Here is a 23,255-nt window from a genome sequence, read left to right on the forward strand (position 1 = left end):
CTGGCTGCAGAAGAGAGTACGTGGAGGCGACACTCCATGTGCTCGTCTGTTGATGGTGCGGGGAGATTGGTGCCCTTCAAGGGACCCGTCGCCCCTAAAAATCAGCTCAGGCATGGCGTCCCTCGTCGCAGGAGAGGATATGTGAAGGCGACACGCCACGTGCTCACCTGTTGTTGGTTCGGGGAGATCGGAGCCTTGAAAGAATCCATCACCCCTTCATCCGAGGAAAAAGTAAAAATCAAAAGTGTAATTATTATTTGAAAATTGAAAATTAAAATAAGAAAGAATTTTTGGTCTGAAAACCAGACCCGTGTGCCTCCTACGGACACTAAGCAAGAACATCCATTTTGGTTTCGTTTTTTGTATGTTCTATTGTGAGTCTGTAAAAGTGGCGTAAGACTCTGACAACATTGTTCACAGCAGTGACCTGGGATTCAGAAATGCTTCCAGGGGTCTTCCCCAAGCTGTTCCCATCAATTTCTAGTCCCTCTGCAGGCCGCCGGAAAAATGATTGAGTTTCCCATAGACTTACATTGGGCCCGTTGCTCGGGTCGAGCACCCGAGCATTCTAGTGTTCGCCCATAAAACTGAGAAGCCTATATAAAAAGAACAAAGGAGTGCAGATCATTGAGGAATAAAAATTAAAGGAATACCAAGTAAGGAAATAAAACAACCACTTTATATAGTTTAGGAAAACGCCCTAATTATTGTTTCCAGTAATTATTCCACAGGTATCTATATCCATAATTCATCTGAATTATAAAAGACATGTAAAACGAAACCAAAGCGTTAACGTGCAAAACAAAAAATTAAAATCCAATTCAATAAAGTGACAAGGTCAAACTGCAGACGGCTCTAGGTTTACTCATAGAAAACAGTCACTTGTCATCACAAATGTATAAATCTCCTTTTTGTAGTAGCAGCAGCAGCAGAAGACAGGGTTAGCCTAAACAAATAGTGTATCGGAAATATATATATCTCGGAAAGGAAAAAAAAAAAAGAATCGAGCCCTTAACTCTGGACTATATAAGATAAATGAAAAATAAGAAAAAAACATTAAAAATAAATTAGAACAGTATCTCTATGTGAGAAATCCTCTCTAGATGCCAGGACTCTGGCTACGTCTCCTTGGTGGCCTCCTCCAATGGGGCGTTATGCCCTAATCTCACCCCATCTTCCTGGACCCATGATTAACCACAGTATCTTAATACATTAACCTCTTTTACAATCTGTGCTCTCAGAACCCCAGTATGGACTCGTCCCACAACATCTCCTCTTCCGTTCTTTGGTCCACAACCTTTTTAGTCTTTTTGTGTTTCTTGCCATCTTTGTCAGCGATCTGCTCCTCTTTCTTCTTCTTGTCTTTCCGGTGTTTAGACTTATCCGCTGAACACTCTTCCGCTTTCTTCTCCCGCTCGCCGTCTTCTTTTCCGGAGTCGGAATCTTCTATTTTCTTTTTTTTCCTATCGCTGATGCAGTTTTCTCTCCTGGCTTTGCTGTGGTGAGGCTTCCGGTCTTTGCTTTTGTGCTCTTTTTTGTGTCTTTTCTCCTTTTTGTGGGAATCGTTGCTTTCATCTGAGGAGAAGTCGTCGCTGGAGTCTGGGCTGGAACGAGGGTGTTTTCTGTGTGGGACGGTTGTTTTGTTGGGTAATTTTGGCATTGACTTTGCATGCCAGTAGGGCTTATCCCAGCTGGGCAAACGAGAGTCACGTGGATGATGGGGATTGTATGCAGGGTATGACTTGGGGTGAGGAAGAGGGGGAAACTTGTAAGGGGCAGCGGCACTAGCTTTCGGATGAATTGGTGCAGGTAAGGGCTCTTCTTCCTCACCACTATCAGACAGATCTTGTCTGAACTGAGTTTTCGGCTCCAGTCCTCTCGCTTTCTGTACTTTTATATAATCTGCTAATTCATCTTGAAAAGAGTCATACGATTTCTTAGTAGTCTTCATTACATTAGCCACGAGAGTCTCTCTGAGGAAACAAAATGATAAATCATTGTATGATTGTGTGACTATCACAATACTATATGTATATATTTAGGAATAAATATCACGTGCATCCATGGTACGACCATCAGCACCCTTCCTTTTTCTACATCCCTGATCAATGAGCCGTGATCGGCGTTATCACTAATCTCGGCCATTACCTCCACGATGTGCTGACCACAACTGATCACCTGTCGAGAAGCCTGACAGTAAGTGTTCAATTTCCCTGTAGCACCACCACAGGTAAAAGTGAGTATTACACAGTGCCTACATCAATAGGTAGTGTGTGTAATACAGGACAGGACGCTTTTTAGGACCAATCTCTGGCCATGAGATGAGGATCCTGAACAGAACCCCACTCTATTTATTCCAACTGACCTTACATAGTGAACGAAAATGGCTTTTCTATATACAGGACTGCTCTTTTTAGAGGGTGGTCCGAGTGCTTGTGGTTTTCTGTACTGCTGTCAGAAATTGACTAGAGTGGCAAAGTTGCACTTGTGCCTCTCCATCCTATGTCTATGGGACTAAGAGATACAGCGCAGCACATTGCTGAACGAAATAGATCAGTAGTGGCACCATCGCGCCTTTCAAATGGAGCACAAGGGACCCCCTGTCTGTTCATACACTTATTACCTACTCTATCACCTACCTAATGAAATACATTAGGAGATGCGCGGTATTGGTCACATAGACCGGAGTGGACTCATTCACTTTTATGGGGAAGGTTCCAGGCATGCTCTGTCACCTGCGCAGGAGTGATTGCGAATGGAGAGAAGGTGAACTGAATACTATAGATAAATATGTGGATAAAGGAAAAAAAAATACAAAAAATAAACCCCATCCATAGCGTCCATTGTCAGGAGGTGAATCCTGATGGCCATTACATACTTGATTTGGTGCTTGTTTCCTTGCATGTGGGACTGGTACATCTCAATGGAGGTGAGGGTAATGCTGCAGATCGGACACACAAATATTCCTTCGCCTGTTGGCGGGAAAGATCATAGGAAACACATTGACACTGAGTAACTCGAAAACAAACTGCAGGAGTTAATATTTGCAGTTATCCGCAATTCACTGAAAAGGACAACAAATTCCCCAATAATCAGGCCATACTTACCAATAACCGGTCACAGTACCAAAGCACTGCAGGATGCCGCCGTCCATGATGGAGGGATTCAGCACCCACAAGTCTCTGCATCCTGCAGTATATCGGTATTGTGACCAGGTAATGGTAATTATGGATTTTTTTTCTGGGATGTCTAGTTATTAACCTTAGGGTATGTTTTCATGTTCCGTATTAGGCAGAGCTTTGGACGCAGCACGTGCCCGCTCCGTCCAAAGCGCTGACGGCTTCTGAACGCAGATGATTCCGCTTATGTTCATTGAACCATGCGGAATCACCGCATCCAATACATTGTAGGGGACATTTACTTTGCGGAGACGGAGCATTTCCGCAAGATAAATTGACATGCTGTGGTTTAGAAAGACGTGCCGCATGTGCATATACGCAGGGCTGCCGGAGGCGGCCGTGCACGCATAGTGGAGATGGGATTTCATGACATCCCATCCACTATACTGTAACATCTGGCCGCTGCGGGTTTGACGCTGCGGCTGTATGCAGTGTCAAACCCGCAGCGTTTACTGACCGTGAAAACATACCATAAGTTGGAGCCATATAAAACCGACACAGCTGATACAAGGTGTAAGAATCTGAGGGGTCCTGCACTAAATATAAAGCTATATCGGCTCTCTTGGAAGGTCTAGCATCCTACAGACCACCCATTTTATGGCATGAAATGCTTTATTTCCCCTAAGGAAACTGATTGGTTAACAAGAACCCCCTGCGTCTCCTTCCCCACCAGCATCGGGTTTGGGCAGTTTTCTAAGTCGCACTGCTCATTGTTTGTATGGCGTGTGAAGACGCAGTGGACATATACAAACTCATTCCTGACGGTGTGCTAGCTGTGCCACATTTATCCTTACCCCCAGTGTCCATAGGGACTCCGGTCTCCCCCAGCTCTTCCATCATTTTTCTGCGTGCCTCGTTACGAGCGTGCTTTTTCCCATTGTAGTGCTGCTGGGCCACCAACGGCTTGTTGAAGCTAGCGCAGCAGAGCTTGCAGTACTTGTTCGGGTCGCTCAGGTCAATGGCGTTATCTCCGCAGGGAGGATCTTCGCTGGCATCCTGCTGGTTGGATTTTTCTGTCAGAGGAGACAATGTGGGTTCCGACTCGGTGACAGCTGCAAACGGGAAGGGCAACAGCTGAGACAACAAATGGCAGCACAGCTGTATAGACAAGACGGGCTGTGTTCCCCCGTAACCAGGACTGTACCAGATGACCTTTATTAAATGATGATGCCCACTGCACAAAACTATCAGACTTACCAATAAAAAATATCTTGTGCTTCCCATCTACATGTCAAAGTAATGTCATTGCTGCCTAATTTTTCCCCTTATGATTATGATGAAACCAAATGTTTACATGTATTTTTTAATTTCTTATTTTTGTTTGTGTCATATAGTGAGAGATAGAATTTTTCTTTATTTTTCTCTGTTTTTACTGGATTGGTTCTTTTTTTGTGATTTTTTTTTAATTTGTTTCTTGAGTTGTTAATTCAATTTTTTGGGGAGGCAATGAATGAAAAAACAGTAGTTTTGGCTTTATATATTTATTTTTATGGTACAGGTTAAGTAATGTAACATTATATAGCCGTGGTCATTATGAATATGGTTATACTAGTTATGTTTGGTTTTTTTTTGTTACATAATGAAAAATCAGTTAAAATGATGGAAGAAGTCATTTGTTTTCACTTATTATTTTAGTCTCAAAAAAGGACTTGAGTGCTGACATAACACTGCAATACTTCTGCCATACTAAGCTTTTGGCTGGGTCTAATAGGAGGACCAAGATGGCAGCCGCTGGGGTCAGTGATAGGTCCTCCCCACTGCCAGGATCATGCATTGCCACTACAAATAAGAACTAGCATTTAACAGGTGCATAGTTCAATATTAGTTTTTTTTTTAGTTTTCTTACTGCAATAATTTGTGTACTCTTGGACAACGCCTGGTCATAAATGTCTCATTAGTAGGGCTCACACGCCATTATGTTACCTACCATGAGAACCTCCAGTAATCTTCGTATAGTGATACGTTTGGCAACTCTCTAATATACTTAGTATATAAATTATTAACCTTTAGCAGAACTTGCTGTCAGTGAATGGATCGTTCTTTGCTCCATCCAGAGACTTAAAAACTGCACAGGTATCTCACCGGGGAGGAGTCTTTAGAGGCGAGTGAAGGCAACACACCAATCCAGCAGCCCCGTCGGTAGCCCTATCGAACCGCCTCCAACTTGACGGCATCCTTGGTGCCTCTTCCGATGGTCTAATCGGAAGTGGAGCTGCGGATTATGGCAGGGCTCTGGACCCTCATTGGGTGCGGGCAACCGACGTGGCCACAGGACCGGGATCTTGTGAATACTTTTTGCTCAAAATCTACTTTTTCCTGACCTGGTAAGTTTGCTACATATATATGGAAACCTGGCAGGTGGAGCGATACATCTTGCCGTCAGGCGCAGAGTTACACACGTGTCCCTCTGCGCTGATGTCCTTGGCAGATGTCCGTGCTGCCCACATGTCCTCACCTGTTTCTGTCTGGGCATTCTCCTCGTTTTCTCCGTTCATCTGCCGCAGCTTCTTCGCATGAATCTTCCCTATGTAATGTGACTGGGCGACGACTGGGGAGCTGAACACCATGTTGCAGAGACTGCAGAACCTGTTCTTGTCCTGAGATGAGTCTTTCTCCACCTAACAGGACATAACGGAATCATAATGAGGCTGTTACAGTGGACGGGTCACCAAATCTCCTTGTACAAGTTCCTTAAACTGATGAGGCCGGTGTACTTATTTTGCCAGAATGGCTTTAACCCCTTCACCCCCGAGCCTGTTTTCACCTTCATGACCAGGCCAATTTTTACAATTCTGACCACTGTCACTTTATGTGTTAATAACTCTGAATCGCTTCAATGGATCCCACTGATTCCGAGAATGTTTTATCGTGTCATATTGTACTTCATGATAGTGGTCACATTTCTTCTATATGACTTGCATTTATTTGTGAAAATTGAAAATTTGGTGAAAATTTTGCAATTTCCAAATTTTTTATTTTTAGGCCCTTAAATCAGAGAGTCATGTCATACAAAATAGTTAATAAATAACATTTCCCACATGTCCAATTTACATCAGCACAATGTTTGAAACAATTGTTTTTTGTTCCAAGGGTTAAAAGTTGATCAGCGATTTCTCATTTTTACAACAAAAATTTACAAAACCATTTTTTCTAGGGACCATCTCACATTTGAAGTGACTCTGAGGGGTCTATATGACAGGAAAAAAACAAAAGTGACACCATTCTAAAAACTGCACCCCTCAAGCTGATCAAAACCATAGGGAAGCAAGTGATAACATGAAGAATTATTCCAGGGTCACTATTCAGGCATTGCTATATATAAGAAGGGTGATAACATGAAGAAAAGTTCCTGACTCCTCTCTGGGGTCAGTATTCAGGGAAGAAATGACGTAAAAAACTGTGATTCATAAGACGGGTGATAACATAAAGAAAAGTTCCTTAACACTCTCCGGGGTCACTATTGAGGAAAGAAATGACAGTAACAAGCTGTGACATGTAAGAAGGGTGATAACATGAAGAAAAGTTCCTGAATCCCCTTCGGAAGTCACTAATCAGGGAAAAAATGACAGTATCGAGCTGTGACATTTAGGAAGGGTGATAACAAGAAGAGAAGCTCCTTAATCCTCTTCGGGGGTCACTATACAGTGGAAGAAAGGACCGTAACAAGCTGTGACATGTAAGAAGGGTGATAACAAAGAAAAGTTCCTTAAGGGTATGTGCACACATTGAGTATTTGCAGAAATTTCTACAAGGTTTCTGCATCTCTTGGCAGCAAAAAAGTGGTGGAGAATCTGCCGCGTTTTTTGCATGCGTTTTCATTTTCCTGTGCATTCAATGGGTCAAAAACACGCAAAGAATTAGCATGTTGCAGATTTAAATGCATTTCAGGATTCTAATTGACTTTTCATTGAATCCTCTCTGGGGTCACTCTTCAGGGAAGAAATGACAGCAATAAGCTGTGACACGTAAGAAGGGTGATAGAATTGAGGTCTCTGTTACTACTTTACTCTTGCTTCCCAGATGCAGTTTGTTGAGGGTGGTTTTATACTTACCGCATTTTATGCGTTCCGTTATTGCCGCCCGTTTTTGCGGGCCGTATCGACACATTTTTTGTGGTGTGCCGCAATAATGGGCTGCAAAAAATGTTTGCGGATCGCCGTTCCCCCCCCCCCCCCAATACTATGGAAATAGTATTGGAGAAAAAAAAAGGCGGTCTGCAAAACCGGAAGTTACTTCCCCACTGATTTAAATGGGCGCCGTGTACATGCACCATGAAAAATACCGAGCAAGCTCTTTATTTTTTCACGGCCGTATAACCGGGCCCCTCACAGCACACCATTGAATTTTTGCGGGCCGATTTTGCGGCTCCATAGAAAGCTATTGGGGCCGCAAAATTGGCCCGCAAAAATACGATAAGTGTAAAACCACCCATAAAGAAACAAACCGTACTTTTCTCACCCATCCCAGGTCCAGTGCAGTGTGTTCAGCACAGCTCCCGATGTCTGTCATTGCCTGCAGCGCTGACTTCACGTCGACAGACCTACAGTCTATGTCTGAGCTCGGGGTCACCCCGATTGGCTGCAGCGCTGTTGACATGACATCAGCACTGCGTCCCTATAACGTCTTGCAGTTTTTTCATGCGTATAGTCAATTCTCTTCTAATAATAAAAAAAGTTAGCAAAGGTCGAAGAAGAAAACTTACATGAAACTCCACATGATCCACTTTATGTTTCTTCTTGTAAGTCAATTCTTCCAGCTCTTGTTTCAGGAAATACAGACGGACTTTTTGAGCGTGCCTCTTACCCTGCAGCAGAGAGAAGACATCTTACTAGGTGCATTCGGAGGGGATTTAGTGAGGCTTTTTGTCCCATCTTAAAAGAGTTGTTCCAGGCTTAGGGTCTGTCCAACACCCGCAGCCCCCTGAACAGTCAGCTGTTTACAGCACCAGATGAACCTCAGTTTCCTATTGAGACAGGAGCAGGGGCTAGAATGGAACGGAGCTGTTTACATCTGGTGGTACTAAGTGTCGGACCCTCACCGACCAGACATTTTAGATATGACTCAGGTGTTTTTTTTTCCCTTGTGCTTCTTTGTTCCTCCTTAAAGGGGTGTTCCCATCTTGAAAAGTGATGGCATAAAGCTGGGATATGCCATCATTGATTGGCTGGGGCATCTCCTGAGACCCCCCCACAGATCCTGAGAATGTGGGGGGGACGCAGAGCTGTTTCGGTGATGCAGCCCTTTTACAGATGATCCCGGTACACCAGTGGGTCAATGCCAGGGAGCTGCAGCACAGTTCGACTTGTGATCGGGGCCGTCCGTATGTGATCCCCAATCAGAACTGCGGCCCCCTCATTCTCAGGATTGGGGGGGGAGGAGGTGACGCTACCGGGAAACTGGGATGGGATGCCAAATGTGCCAACTGGATTAGTGAGAAGTTTGGGGTGTACAATATTGACTATTTGATTGGAGAAGGACGCACTATTGCAATTACTAGAGGAAGCGCTAATCTGGCTACTGGGGTGGGAAGGGGGGGGGATAAAACCTACAGTGGCCTGTAAGGCCAAACTCAAATCTGATTGGAAAGCATTTTCTGGGAGAACAAAAAAAATCTGTAATTTTTTTTTTTTTTTTAATGAGCAATTATTATTCTACAGCCGTGTGGGTCCGGACAGTAAAATACTCTAAATTATTAAATCTCCCTTGTAAGGGCAGAGACACTGTAAGAAAGCCCATAAAACATTGCCGCAAACTCCGCTTTGTATTATATATCTATATTTTATTAGACCCTTGATTTTTGTATGCTGAATTTAAGGAATTTCGCCACATTTACAGCGTGTCTTATAATCCGGAGCAGATAATAACATGGCAGACTCGAATTGGAAAAAAAAAGCCTAGAAAACGTTTGTAGACAGAAGCATCGATTGTATAGACCGTACCTCGTAATGTGCATTTCTGTGGGCTTCAAATTGTAAGACCGCCCCGCACACCCGACAGAAGGTGTCTGTAAAAAGTTCCCTTTTAGTTTTTTCATCCAGCTCTATTTCTGCTAAAAGAGAATAAAAAAAAATAACATTAGGCAAATTATTGCACAGATTGATCAAAAGTAACATGTCCCCCCCACTCTTCATTGTAGATCACTTCTTTGCAGGTCTGGTTGCTTCTTCCCCCCCTGTTGTCAGGCAAGTCACCTATGTGCTGTCATTCGGGTTCCCATTAATGTGCTGCACATCAAGTCTGAGAAAGATCAGATCTTTTTGGATAAGTCTGCTTCCTTCTCCACTTATGAGCCACTTTTCTTCCCCCCCTGAAGTCATCATCCACTCTAAAACACAGCCAAAAATCCTCAAGAGACCAAGTGGGCCTTCTCATGCTGAGGGATAAGATTACACACTGACCATATAAGACTATGGAGAGAGGACAGGGTTGCAGCGGAGAAACAGACAGTGCTGAAGCTTTCTAGTCAGGGTTATATCTCAGCCTCACTGCTTGGTGCTGCTGTATAATGTCCTCTATTTCGGACAAGGTGCTACATAAAAACAGGAGCGCATGAATCCCTGGCATCTGTATGTGCTGAGAATGGGAGACATCAGTCACTGCTCAATACCTATCAGCTCAGAGAACTGAAAATAGAATATAAAGTCTACAATGGGGAAAACCGGTGATAAATACAGAATACAAGTCATATAACGGCCCAAAATAGCGTTATTCCTCATGTACACAGACAGATTATTCTGAAGAGTCACCTGAAACTATCGGTGGATGTGCAGTACCAAGCCTTGGCCCCAACAAGTAGACAGCCAGCTCCGCAAATGAGTACCTCCAGCTGGCGGTGGCCACAGATTACAGATGATCGGCGGGGTTGCTGGGTGTCGGACTCCAACCCCAAGGATAGGCCATCAATGTAAAAGTAGTGGACAGCCTCTTTCACTTATATTGGGGGTGCTAAAGGGGTGGTCCCCTTTCACCAATCTTATTTTGCCAGCTCAGGTCTAGAAAAACAAAGTGATCTTTACTTGACCAATGCTGCCCACTGTCTGTTTGGCTGCAGTGGTGAGGTCCCGTTGACAACGCTGCAGCTAATCACTGAGCTCAATGATTCGTGTCACATACGTCAGCAGAGAAGCGAGATAAGCAATTGGTTGCAGCTAAACCAGAGAGATGGACAGAAACACAGCCCTGGACCTAGGGAGAGTCAGTTTGTTGAAAGGGCGCAATTGCCTCTCTAGGCAGTAAGTGTATTTGCAGTAACTTATTTGTTATCGTTTTCCATCATCAAAAATGGAGCTCTGACCTCATTTACATGTCCATGAAACATGGTCTGAGAACGGACCGCGATAATTGGATCTTCCTTGGATCTCCTGACCTGAACAACTATTTTATTTGGCAGACCCATGGACAGTCCGTCCAACCCGGTCCCCACAAGGATGGAGGTAAAGGAAGGATGCTGCATGGTGGCCACTGGACAGCACGACCTCTGGAGGACTGGTAGGACTCATCAGTTATAGGACAGTAAAAAAAGTCAGGCAATTTTTTTTTAGAAAAATCTTCATTAAAAATTGCCTACCATTTTTCCATTCCACAAGGGTTTGAATCCGATACATACTTTGACACATATCACATTGGTACTAACGTGGCTAAACTGTGTAGGAACATCTATTGACAATGGTAACTTCCAGCCGTCAGTTTTATTTTTCTATTTTCAGGACGAATATCAGAGGAACAGAGTTTTCAGAAAAGATGTTCCAGGAGTATTTAGGAAGACACTTTATTTTTATATCTTACATCTTCTTTAGGATGTACCCTCCACAGGGACATTGAATAGACTATAGCTCTGCACGACGTACGAGGCAGGCAAAGGGTTGTCAGAAGTCTCCGCTGCCTATAGCTCTGCACGACGTTGGCAAAGGGTTGTCAGAAGTCTCCGCTGCCTATAGCTTTGCATGGCGTACGAGGCAGGCAGAGGCTTGTCGAAGTCTCCAGTGCCTATAGCTCTGCACGACGTACGAAGCTGGCAGAGGGTTGTCAGAAGTCTCCGCTGCCTATAGCTCTGCATGACATACGAGGCAGGCAGAGGGTTTTCAGAAGTCTCTGCTGCCTATAGCTTTGCGCATCGTACGAGGCAGGTAGAGGCTTGTCGAATTCTCCAGTGCCTATAGCTCTGCACGACATACGAAGCTGGCAAAGGGTTGTCAGAAGTCTCCACTGCCTATAGCTTTGCACGACGTAAGGCAAAAAAAAAAAAAACAAACGGGAAAAAAACAGAACCAAAAACAAGTAGAAAATAGACTTCAAAGTAAGATTAAATGAAGACTTTGGCACAAAAGAGAAAACAGGCATAACCAGTGATCATAGACAAAAAACGGGCACAAATGCAATAATGAATAGGGCCCTAGATTTTCGGCAAGTACCCTATAGTTGCTATAGAGGGGACCCTGACTGTATAAAAATGGCCAAACAGAACATAGGACAAGGGGTTGTCAGAAGAATTGTTAGATGTGGTCAATGGATTTAAAATCCGAAGTCCATTTGGGTCCTCCGCTAGTAGCCATAAGGGCGAGCAACGCTGGCGGACTTGGAATGGGATAAACAGGCAATCCCTGCAAGTGTTGCAGTTGTCAAACAGCCAAGAGACATGCAGCCACGAGGACTATTTCAAGCACGCCAAACACACGCAGTTAGCACCTGAGCATGCTCGAATAACACCTTATAGCTCAGCACTTTCACTCATCAGTAGAAACGACCCAACGTTCATGATAAATGTGTAATCTGAATGGGTTGCGCGACAGAACGAGGTGTCAAAAAACACTCGCTTGTCGTGAATGAAATCGTTTAGGCGAGTGGAAAAAAATTCCTGTTCAGCCTTTGGAAACCGTGTAATGTAAAGTTCACTCAGCAATTAGACTGGCAAGAAGGAGGAGCGGACCGGTCACTATTCAACCATTTCCTTCACAATTCTCGTCCTGTATGAACACTTGTCTGACATTGTTTGCTCCTTGCGAGTTTACGATCGCATCCGTCCATCCGCTTGTGACAGTGACCCCAACTCCCTAATAAGAGCACATGAATGCTCACCAAATGCCATCTAAAGTGTACGATCACCTCAAATGCCCCGAAAAAGCATCAAAGAAAAGTCGTCCGTAAGAGATGATTTGGACCATGACGAACTATTGTTCCTTTCACCCGACATTCAACTGAGTAATGTCCGTTTTGTTCAAAAGACCGATAGCAACTATGCAGTGTGAAAGGGTATTGGTCATTGGCGAATGACCAACTGTTCGTCGGCCCATATCTAACTCGTGTTTAGAGACCTTGACTGTGAATTGTGTAGGAGAATTCACTAATTTTCCAAAAGGTGTAAAGGTGGCAGGCCGAAACATTTACCCCACACATGGAAAAGCTCTAAGAAAAAGACCACAAAACCTTCTATGGGCACCTCATTTTTGGAGTGTTTTCTATTAATATATACCATGCTTATTGCGAGATGATTACAAAAAATCATTTTGGCTACCATCATGGTCCAACTGGCTATTCAAATCTGCAATATTTTACCCCTGCCTGGACTTAACCGGAGATAAAGGGAAGTCCACGTTAGTACACCGATGCCCTTATAAGAGTATAAATCGTCGTTTAGCAACTTTAAAGACCCATTTACAAGGCCAATAATTATTAATTGGGAATGAACGTTCCTAAGAAAGCTTGTTTTCCATCTATCTTTCTGTCCAAACAGGCTATTAATCAGTTGAAGGATGAGACCCATTGCTACACGGAAGAACTTCAGAATATGGTGATGCCCAACAGCGGAACATATATTACTGTGCCATGTGGACTCGGCACTTGACACAGAACACTCACATAATCATCGCAGGTAGCACAAGCAGCCTTTATAAACTATTCATGACTTTAAGATCTCTGCTTGTGGTCATTCATAAGTTACTTCTAGTGGGTAATAAAATATCAGACTGATGATGGCCTGACCCCCACCACCGATCAGCTCTTACCATATTCCACAGCCTCAGAAAGCGCACAGGGTATAAATCCAGAAAAGCACATCTACGTACATTGCTGCAGAAGGCGTTAACTAAGGATCCGTCATTGAGCTCCGTCTGACAGGTCAGTGACACTTATCTGTGTTCCTCCTAGATCATTTAGAACCATAGACCAAATCAAAGTTGAATGTGAAGTCAAGAAAACCAACTGCAAAAACTGTGTTAATTGGGGCCTCACAACAGAAAAAGTTGGGAGACAGATGTTAGATTTCAACTCAGTTCTTTTGTTCTTGGTGAGATAAACCACTGTCAGCTCTCTGCATTTTACTCCCCTCTGACTACTTGATGAAGCACAGAGTGCATGTGTACTGAGTATTTCAAAGAGACAGTAGTGTGCCTATGGAACGTTGGGCAAGCCCAAAGGTCCTATTACAAAGACAAATTTTCCGCCTGAACAGAGAACCTATCAGTGATATCACATGTCGAACAGAGCTCATTAGGCTGCATTTACATGGAGCAATCATCGGCATCGATTACCAGGGGCAAACAATTTTAATGTTTGTGCAAAAACCAAAATCAAACCACAAACGCTTCCTCACTTGGTTTATGGTCATGTTTTCACGGGCCAATGCTTGGCCGATCATTGAGCAAAGAAAGAAGACCGGTTCTCAATATCTGTTGGGTACGTACACTTTCAAAATATTACTTTTTTCCAACAAGAATCAACAGCAGAAGAGGGACAGGGAAATATTCCCAAACTTTCCTCTGGGAAATTTTTCTACCAGGGTACAATGGTGATTTTCAACAAGTGTTAAGGACTGGCGGAACGCACCAAATAATAAAAGATGGTGGTAAGGTGTGTTCGCAGCCCGGGGTCCACCGTGCAGAGGTGATAAACTGCTGCTTGGTAATAGCGGACGCTATGTGGCGGTATAATACAGGAACAAACGCAGGTTAACGTCACCCGGTGTGTACAGGGGCGAACTGTTACTTCACAGAGCCGCACTACCACGGAACATAAATGCCGGAGTCTGTTAAGCTCACAGAGCTCGGCAAGGTGAGTGCTCAGTATATGGTCACAGAACTCTGCTCCACGGACACGGAGTCAGAGTCCCTCTAGACCTACTAAGCGTACGGCGTCGCACCTGCGGACGCCACTAATAGACGCTGGCGACCGTGGAGTGCCGACCAAGTGCACCGTGGCGTACAGACAAGCCACCACTTGGAGCTAATGCTAGTCTCAGACTCTGCCTCCTACGTGCACCTCAGCCAGGGCGCTAACAGGCAAGGCTACGGGTTTCTTAATGAGTCATTCACCAGAGACATTCATACCATCATACAACACTCACTCCACATGGTCTGTAATTATTTCCTATAATAGCGCATGGCCGGGCGACCATGCAAACCTTTATTAGTTGCAGCCTTCCGGGACCTTCCTAGTGAAGCAATCGGTGCATCAACAGGACGTGAGCATGTGACCTCCGACCTCCAATGAGATGTCGTCCCACAGGCATGCTCAGTAGACCGAAAGGACTTAGTCCCAGGAGCAGCTCGTGGCTGGCTATTGTGGATTGCTAAGGCTGAACCAGGGGTGACAGCAGCAACCAAGCCGACAACACCAGGCTGAGCAAGACGCTGAGATCGACGTCTTTGCTAAGCAGCCTCCTCTGCGGCCGGGAATGAATGGGAGACCGCAGAAGGCAAGGCTCGGGACTCCTGTGCAGGAGAAGAAACCCGATGCCTAACATTACCCCCCCCCTCCTGAGCCTCGGTACGCTCAAAGGCCGCAATGAGCAGGGGAGCAGGGCTGTTCTCCATAGGTTCCCAGGTCCTATCCTCTGGGCCATGACCCTTCCAGTTCACCAGATAAGATTTTTTTGCCACGTACCACCTTGCACCCCACGATGGCATTCACCTCATACTCGTCCGAGGACAAGCCGGGTGTTCCGGCAGATGACTCGGAAAACCGGAACATGTGGATGGGATTAAGGAGGGATATGTGGAAGATGTCGGTGATACCTAGGCGTGGAGGAAGGGCCAGACGGTAGACCACAGGGTTGACCTGTTCTAGGACCTTGAAGAGACCTATGCAGCGAGACGCAAACTTAGTGGACTCAACTCGCAGCCTGATGTTAAGGGTGGAGAGCCACACTAAGGCTAGTTTCACACTTGCTTTTTTTTGCAGCGCGTTTTTCCCGCAAAAAAACGCATTGAAAAAACGCATACATAAGCATACAACTGCTGCGTTTTTTTTCAAGCATTTTTATGAGCATGCATGAAAAAAACGCAGCGTTTTTATGCGTTTGTATGCGTTTTTAGTGCGTTTTTACCGCGTTTGCGTTTTTTTCCAACATTTTTAGGTGGCCCCTCACACTACCCAAACCATGACTTTACTAACCCTAACCCTGACCCTAACCCTGACCCTAACCCTTAACCAAATCATACTTAACCCTAACCCAAACCCTAACTAACCCTAACCCTGACCCTAACCCTTAACAAAACCATACTTAACCCTAACCCTGACCCTAACCCTGACCCTAACCCTTAACAAAACCATACTTAACCCTAATCCTGACCCTAACCCTGACCCTAATCCTTAACAAAACCATACTTAACCCTAACCCTGACCCTAACCCTGACCCTAACCCTTAACAAAACCATACTTAACCCTAATCCTGACCCTAACCCTGACCCTAACCCTTAACAAAACCATACTTAACCCTAACCCTAACCCTTAACAAAACCATACTTAACCCTAATCCTGACCCTAACCCTGACCCTAACCCTTAACCAAACCATACTTAACCCTAACCCTGACCCTGACCCTAACCCTAAACCCCCTTAACTAACCCTAACTCTAACCCAAACCCCTAAATTCCATGGTTAAAAAAAAAAAAACGCATATGCAAAAAAACGCATACATGAGCATGCCAGTGCGCACATATGCGCATCCATAGGCTATAATGGCCATTTTTAGCGCAAAACGTGCGCATATGTGCGCATGCGCTTTTTTGCAGGGCCAAAAAATGCAACATGCTGCGTCTGGAAAATACCAACGCACACCCCAAAAAAACGCAGCGCATGAAAATCGCATACATGCGCTTACCAGCGCGCAGGTATGCGCACCCATGTTAAATATAGGGGAAAAAACGCATGCGCAGGTATGCGTTTTTTTCCAGCGCTAAAAAACGCAAATGTGAAACCAGCCTAAGTCAGTCGGAGCGGGGTGCCATTGTGCATCAACGGAGGACCTCATTCTCTCCTTGGAGGCCCAGATGGCATCCTGCGTACGGTCCCAAATGTCACGTGCCTCCACCGCCCAGTCTGCCACCCTAGAATCGGTGGACGACACAGGAATGGGCACAAGGACAAGCGGATGCTGGCCGTAGTGGAGGAAAGGTGTCTGTCCGGTGGAGTCTGCTACGGTGATGTTCAAAGCAAACTCCATCCATGGTAGCAGGGATGCCCAGTCATCCTGCTTAGCCAAAACAAAATGTCGCAGGTATGAGACCAGAGTCTGGTTGGCTCTCTCTACCAACCCATTCATCTCAGGATGGTATGCTGAAGAGAGGTTCAGCTCAATGCTGAGTAGACGACAAAGTTCTCTCCAGAACCGAGACACAAACTGGGGACCCCGGTCATTGACAATTTTATCTGGCATACCGTGCAGAAAATATGCTTAATAAACAATACCGCCAAGGCCCGTGCAGAAGGCACCCGCGGGAGAGGCACCAAGTGCACCATCTTGGAAAAATGGTCAGTGACTACCCAGATAGAGATGCAGCCACGAGACTTGGTTAAGCCCCTCCACGAAGTCCATCCCGACCATCTCTCAAGGCCTGTCTGCCACCGGCAGTGGATAAAGTAACCCAGCAGGCCGTTGCCGAGACCTATTTTGGGCGCAGAAGACGCACGCCTGAATATAATCTCTGATGTCTCGAGCCATATGTGGCCATCAGTACGTCCTCGCCAGGGACTCAGATGTCCGCTTTGTCCCAAAATGTCCACCCACCCTGGACGAGTGAGCCCAAGAGAGGACCTCTGGTCGCAGACGGGCAGGGACGAAAGCCTTGCCTGAAGGCACCGCCTCGAGGGCGACCGGAGCCACGGTCCTCAGGCTCTTGGAGCAGACAATCAACCGAGGCTCCTCCTCCTCCAATGACACTACGGAGCGAGAGAGAGCATCGGCACGGATGTTTTTCTCTCCAGCGAGAAAGTGGAGGGTGAAGTGGAACCGGGAGAACAGGGACCATCTGGCTTGGCGAGAATTCAGCTGCTGGGCTGTCTGTAAATAGACTAGGTTTTTGTGATCGGTAAATACTTGGAAGGGGAACTGGGCCCCCTCCATGAGATGTTTCCACTCCGAGAAGGCCAACTTCACAGCTAGCAGATCCCTGTCCCGGATGGAATAGTTCCTCTCCGCTGGTGAAAAGGTCTTTGAAAAGAAGAGGCAGGGCTGCTTCCGACCTTGAGCATCCTTTTGGAAGAGGACCGCTCCAGCACCGATGGAAGAGGCATCCACCTCCATGATGAAGGGCTTATCCACATCGGGGCGATGTAGAATGGGAGCGCTAGCAAAATGGGCCTTGATAGAAAAGGCCTTGGAGACGTGTTCCGACCACATATTAGAGTTTGCACCTTTCTTGGTGAGGGCAACCAAGGGAGCTACCAAGGTGGAGAAGTGGGAAATGAACTGGCGGGAATAATTAATGAACCCCAGAAAGCACTGCACCGCTTTGAGGGAGTGGGGTTCCTGCCAGTCCATTACCGCCTGCAGTTTGGCAGGATCCATAGCCAACCCCTGGGCAGAGATGATATAGCCCAGGAAAGGCAAGGACTCCTGCTCGAACAGGCACTTCTCCAGCTTGGCGTAGAGGGAGTTCGCCCGTAAGCGGTCGAAGACCTTGCAAACTTCTCTCCGGTGGGAGTCCATATCTGGAGAGTAGATGAGAATATCATCCAGATAGACAACCACCAAGGTGAGCATATCCCGAGAGATATCATTCACAAAGTCTTGGAAGACGGCAGGGGCATTACAAAGCCCAAAGGGCATGACCAGGTACTCATAATGGCCATCCCTGGTGTCAAATGCCGTCTTCCATTCATCCCCCTCACGGATGTGTATCAGGTTATAGGCCCCCCGCAGATCTAGTTTGGAAAAAAACCTCACTCCCCGTAGCATATCAAACAGTTCCGATATCAGGGGCAGAGGATACTTATTCTTAACGGTGGTGGCGTTAAGACCCTTGTAATCGATGTAGGGACGTAGTTCTCCATTCTTCTTTTGGACAAAGAAGAATCCTGCCCCCACAGGTGACACCGGCTTCCTAATGAATCTTCTTGCCAGATTCTCCCTGATGTATAAAGACATGGCCTCTGTCATCAGGAGAGATAGGGGGTAGACTCGACCCCGGGGAGGCTCGGCACCAGGCAAGAGATCAATAGAACAGTCATAGGGGCAGTGCGGCGGAAGACTCTCTGCCGCTTTCTTGGAGAACACGTCTGCAAACTGTTGATAGTGTTTGGGGAGAGAGGAAAGATCTGCGGGAACCTCGGTGGAGGCAACCTGTATGCACTCCCTCTGACATCTACCCTCACAGGATTTACCCCAACCGAAAATTCTCCCCGAGGACCACTGTATATGGGGAGAGTGGTAACGCAACCTGGGGACCCCTAAAAGGACCTGATCGATACCCTCAGGCATGATAAGGAGAGATAACATCTCCTGATGGGAAGGAGATAGCGAGAGTACCAACGGGGCGGTCTGGTGGGTAATCTGTGAGGGTACTGTCGCACCGTTCACCACTCTGATGGTGACTGGCTGGGGTAATAAAACCAGGGGAATTGCGTGCCGTTGGGAGAAAGCAGTCAACATAAAATTGCCCTCTGCCCCGGAGTCCACGCAAACCTCCACCACCAGATTGGAAGAGCCGAACTCAAGTGTCCCCTTAAAGGACAGCTTGGAGGGAAACGTCGCAGTGTCTAGTAGGCCTCCTCCAACAGCCACTAGACGCGAGCGTTTCCCCGGCCGTTGTGGGCACCTGTTGGCAAGGTGACCAGACGGCCAACAACCATGACTGACCACGGGTGCTCGAGCGGACAGGGACCTAGATCCCGTGCGAGAGACCCCATGGTCTCTTGAGGCTTGGACGCCCGATCGAGAGATTCCAAGGGTTTAGCAAAACTAGGTGCCAACCTAAACCTCTGCCTACACTGGGACAGCAACAACCTTCGCTCCGAAAAAAGAGAGGTCTATACGGGTGGAGACGGTGATAAGCTCCTCCAGTATGGCAGAAACCTCCGATGACCAGAGCGTCCTTCACGTGGCCTGCCAGACCTCTCCAGAACACTGGGACGAGGGTCTTGTCTGACCACTCTAGCTCTGAAGACAGAGTCCGGAACTGGATGGCATAATGGCTGACCAAACACGAGCCTTGTGACAATGCCATCAGCTGGAGCGCGGTATCATGGGTGACTCGCTGTCCCAGGAAGACCTGCTTCAGAGTGACCAGGAACTGTGTGGCACTCTGAACCACATGATCACTGCGCTCCCACAGCGGTGTGGCTCACTCCAAAGCCCTGCCCAACAGGAGGGAGATGATAAATCCAATCTTAGCCCGCCCGGAGGGGAATCATGTAGCCAGCAGCTCTAGCTGTATAGCACACTGGCTCATGAAACCCCTACAGGAAGCACTATCGCCCGAAAACTTCTCAGGCAGCCGAAGGCGGGACAGAGTCGGGACAGGATTGGCAGTGGACACTCGGGAGACAGCCTCCGTGGCTGCCTGAACAGCGACCGCAGTAACATCCGCAGCTGAGGTTGAACGCTCAAGAGCCGCCAACCTGCCCTCCAGCTGCTGGATGTACCTGTGGAGTCGCTGCTCGTCCGCCATTACAAGCCAGACCCTGGTGCTATTATAATGTTAGGACTGGCGGAACGAACCAAATAATAAAAGATGGTGGTAAGGTGCGTTCGCAGCCCAGAGTCCACCGTGCAGAGGTGGTAAACTGCTGCTCGGTAGTAGCGGATGCTATGTGGCAGTATAAGAGAGGAACACACGCGGGATAACGTCACCCGGTGTGTACAGGGGTGAACTCTGCTACTTCACAGAGCTGCACTACCGTGGAACATAAATGCCGGAGCCTGTTAAAGCTCACAGAGCTTGGCAAGGTGAGTGCTCAGTATATGGTCACAGAACTCTGCTCCACGGACACGGAGTCAGAGTCCCTCTAGACCTATAAGCATGCGGCGTCGCACCTGCAGACGCCACTAATGGACACTGGCGATCGTGGAGTGCCGACCAAGTGCACCATGGTGTACAGACAAGCCACCACTTGGAGCTGATGTTAGTCTCAGACTCTGCCTCCTACCTGCACCTCAGCCTGGGCGCAAACAGGCAAGGCTACACAATACATGCGTACCAAGGGTAGGGGTTTCTTAATGAGTCATTCATCAAAGACATTCATACATGCATGCAACCCTCACTCCACATGGTCTGTAATTATTTCCTATAATAGTGCATGGCTGGGCGGCCATGCAAACCTTTTATAGTTGCAGCCTTCCGGGACCTTCCTAGTGAACCAATTGGTGCATCAACAGGACCTGAGCATGTGACCTCCGACCTCCAATGAAAGGTCGTCCCACGGACATGCTCAGTAGACCGAAAGAAGGAGCTGCTCGTTGCTGGCTATTGTGGATTGCTAAGGATGAACCAGGGCTGGCAGCAGCAACCAAGCCGACACCAGGCTGAGCAGCCTCCTCTGCGGCCGGGAACGAATGGGAGACCACAGAAGGCAAGGCTCGGGATTCCTCATGTGCAGGGGAAGAATCCCGACGCCTAACAACAAGCCTTTGCCAAATTCATGGTAGAGCAATACCAGTTGTGCTCAAAAGTTTACATACCCCAGCAGAATTTTTGCTTTCTTGGCGTTTTTTCAGAGAATATGCATGATAAAACCAAAACTTTTCCTCAACTCATGGTTAGTGGTTGGGTGAAGCCATTTATTGTTAAACCACTGTTTTCTCTTATTAAACCGTAATGACATCCCAAAACATCCAAATGGCTCTGATCAAAAGTTTACATACCCTGGTGACTTTGGCCTGATAACATGCACAGTTGACACAAATGGGTTTGAATGGCTACTAAAGGTAACATCCTCACCTGTGACCTGTTTGCTTGTAATCAGTGTGTGTGCATAAAAGCTGAGTGAGTTTCTGGGATCCAGACAGACTCTTGCATCTTTCATCCAGCCACTGATGTTTCCGGAATGTGAGTCATGGGGAAAGCAAAAGAATTGTCAACGAATCTACGGGAAAAGGTAGTTGAACTGTATAAACCAGGAAATGGATACAAAAAGATATCCAAGGAATTGATAATGCCAGTCAGCAGCGTTCAAACTGTGATTACCAAATGGAAAATCAGGGGCTCTGTAAAAACAAAACCACGGTCCGGTAGACCAACAAAAATTCCGCCCACAACTGCCAGGAAAATTGTTCAGGAGGCAAAGAAAAATCCACAAATAACATCAGCTGAAATACTGGACTCTCTGAAAACTAGCGGTGTGGCTGTTTTAAGATGCACAGTAAGGAGGCACTTGAAGAAAACTGGTCTGCATGGTCGAGTCGCCAGAAGAAAGCCATTACTGCGCAAATGCCACAAAGTATATCGCATACAATACGCAAAACAGCACAGAGACAAGCCTCAAAACTTATGGAACAAGGTAATTTGGAGTGATGAGACCAAAATTGAACTTTTTGGCCATAAACGTTACATTTGGAGAGAGGTCAACAAGGCCTATGATGAAAGGAACACCATTCCTACTGTAAAGCACGGAGGTGGATCGCTGATGTTTTGGGGATGTGTGAGCTACAAAGGCACTGGAAACTTTAGTCAAAATTGAAGGAAAGATGAATGCACCACATTATCAGCAAATACTGGAGGCAAATTTGCAAACATCAGCCCAGATGCTGCGCATGGAAAATACTTGGACATTCCAGCATGACAATGATCCAAAACACAAGGCCAAGTTGACCTGTCATTGTCTACAGCAGAACAAAGTGAAGGTTCTAGAGTGGCCATCTCAGTCTCCTGACCTCAATATCATTGAGCCACTCTGGGGAGATCTCAAGCGCTCAGTTAATGCTAGACAGCCCAGGAATTTACAGGAACTGGAGGCTTTTTGCCAAGTAGAATGGGCAGCTTTACCATCTGAGAAAATAAAGGACCTCATCCACAACTACCACAAAAGACTTCAAGGGATCATTGATGTTAGAGGGGGCAATACACGGTATTAAGAAATTGGGTATGTGAACTTTTGATCAGGGTCATTTGGATGTTTGGGTTGTCATTATGATTTAAAAAGAGAAAACACAGAAGTTTGACAATAAATGGCTTCACACAACAACTATCCATGAGTTGAGAAAAAGTTTTGGTGCTACCGTATCATTCATATTCTATGACAAAAGGCAAAGGAAGCAAATATTCTGTGGGGATATGTAAACTATTGAGCACAACGGTAGACCCTGTGTTAATCCATCTTTAGATTTCTTCAGCGGGATGTCTCCAGAAGGAATTGTGATGTGATCTACTCCTAACCATTCACACTTAGTTCTTTAAAACACTGCTTTGAGCAGAATGTCAGAGGCCGGGGCATTGTATACGGAGGTCACTCAGTCTCAAGATGCTGTTTGGATGAACCACCAAATGTGGAGGGGTTCTCATCAAACACAATAAAGGCATCCAAAACCATCGATTCTGGTGGGACTGGACAACTAACTTATGAGTAAGAGAACCTCCTGACAGAGGATGTTGGGGGAAAGAGGAATCGGGCACTCAATCCTGTTATTTTCAGGGGAGATAAGCTGCCATGTTTGGAGGAATAGCTATCGGCTGAATGAGCTTTTGGCCAACGCATATCTAAAGGTGCCCATATCCCAAATTCCAGCGGGACTGACTGACCATCTTATGGCTATGTGGATCTCCTCTGACAGATGTATGGGGAAAGAAGACTTAGGTGTGATGAATTTCAACACCCAATGAGATGTACTAATACAAAAGAAAATAGTGGCACTCACTGAAAGATTCGG

General features: G+C 46.3%; 1 protein-coding gene across 3 annotated transcripts in view; it reads right to left on the reverse strand.

The window, feature by feature from the left end:
- Positions 1-657: 657 nt before the first annotated feature.
- LOC141074834 (zinc finger matrin-type protein 1-like) overlaps positions 658-23,255 on the reverse strand; it is a 35,682-nt gene continuing 13,084 nt past the window's right edge. The window contains exons 1-7 of one of the 3 annotated variants that reach the window (XM_073562093.1): positions 14,518-14,539; positions 9,119-9,228; positions 7,882-7,983; positions 5,635-5,797; positions 3,974-4,231; positions 2,879-2,972; positions 658-1,973 (exon numbers count right to left, since the gene is read on the reverse strand). In XM_073562093.1, the coding sequence (XP_073418194.1) occupies positions 1,238-1,973; positions 2,879-2,972; positions 3,974-4,231; positions 5,635-5,797; positions 7,882-7,983; positions 9,119-9,228; positions 14,518-14,524 (1,470 nt within the window). In that variant the 5' untranslated portion in view covers positions 14,525-14,539 and the 3' untranslated portion in view covers positions 658-1,237. Of the gene's footprint in view, positions 1,974-2,878; positions 2,973-3,973; positions 4,232-5,634; positions 5,798-7,881; positions 7,984-9,118; positions 9,229-14,517; positions 14,540-23,255 lie in introns of those variants that run through there. The other 2 variants (XM_073562092.1, XM_073562091.1) reach the window with 2 other exon arrangements.

The sequence above is a fragment of the Dendrobates tinctorius genome, unplaced genomic scaffold (genome assembly GCF_039654945.1).
Source record: "Dendrobates tinctorius isolate UK_male_01 unplaced genomic scaffold, ASM3965494v1 ptg000334l, whole genome shotgun sequence".
NCBI lineage: Eukaryota > Metazoa > Chordata > Amphibia > Anura > Dendrobatidae > Dendrobates > Dendrobates tinctorius.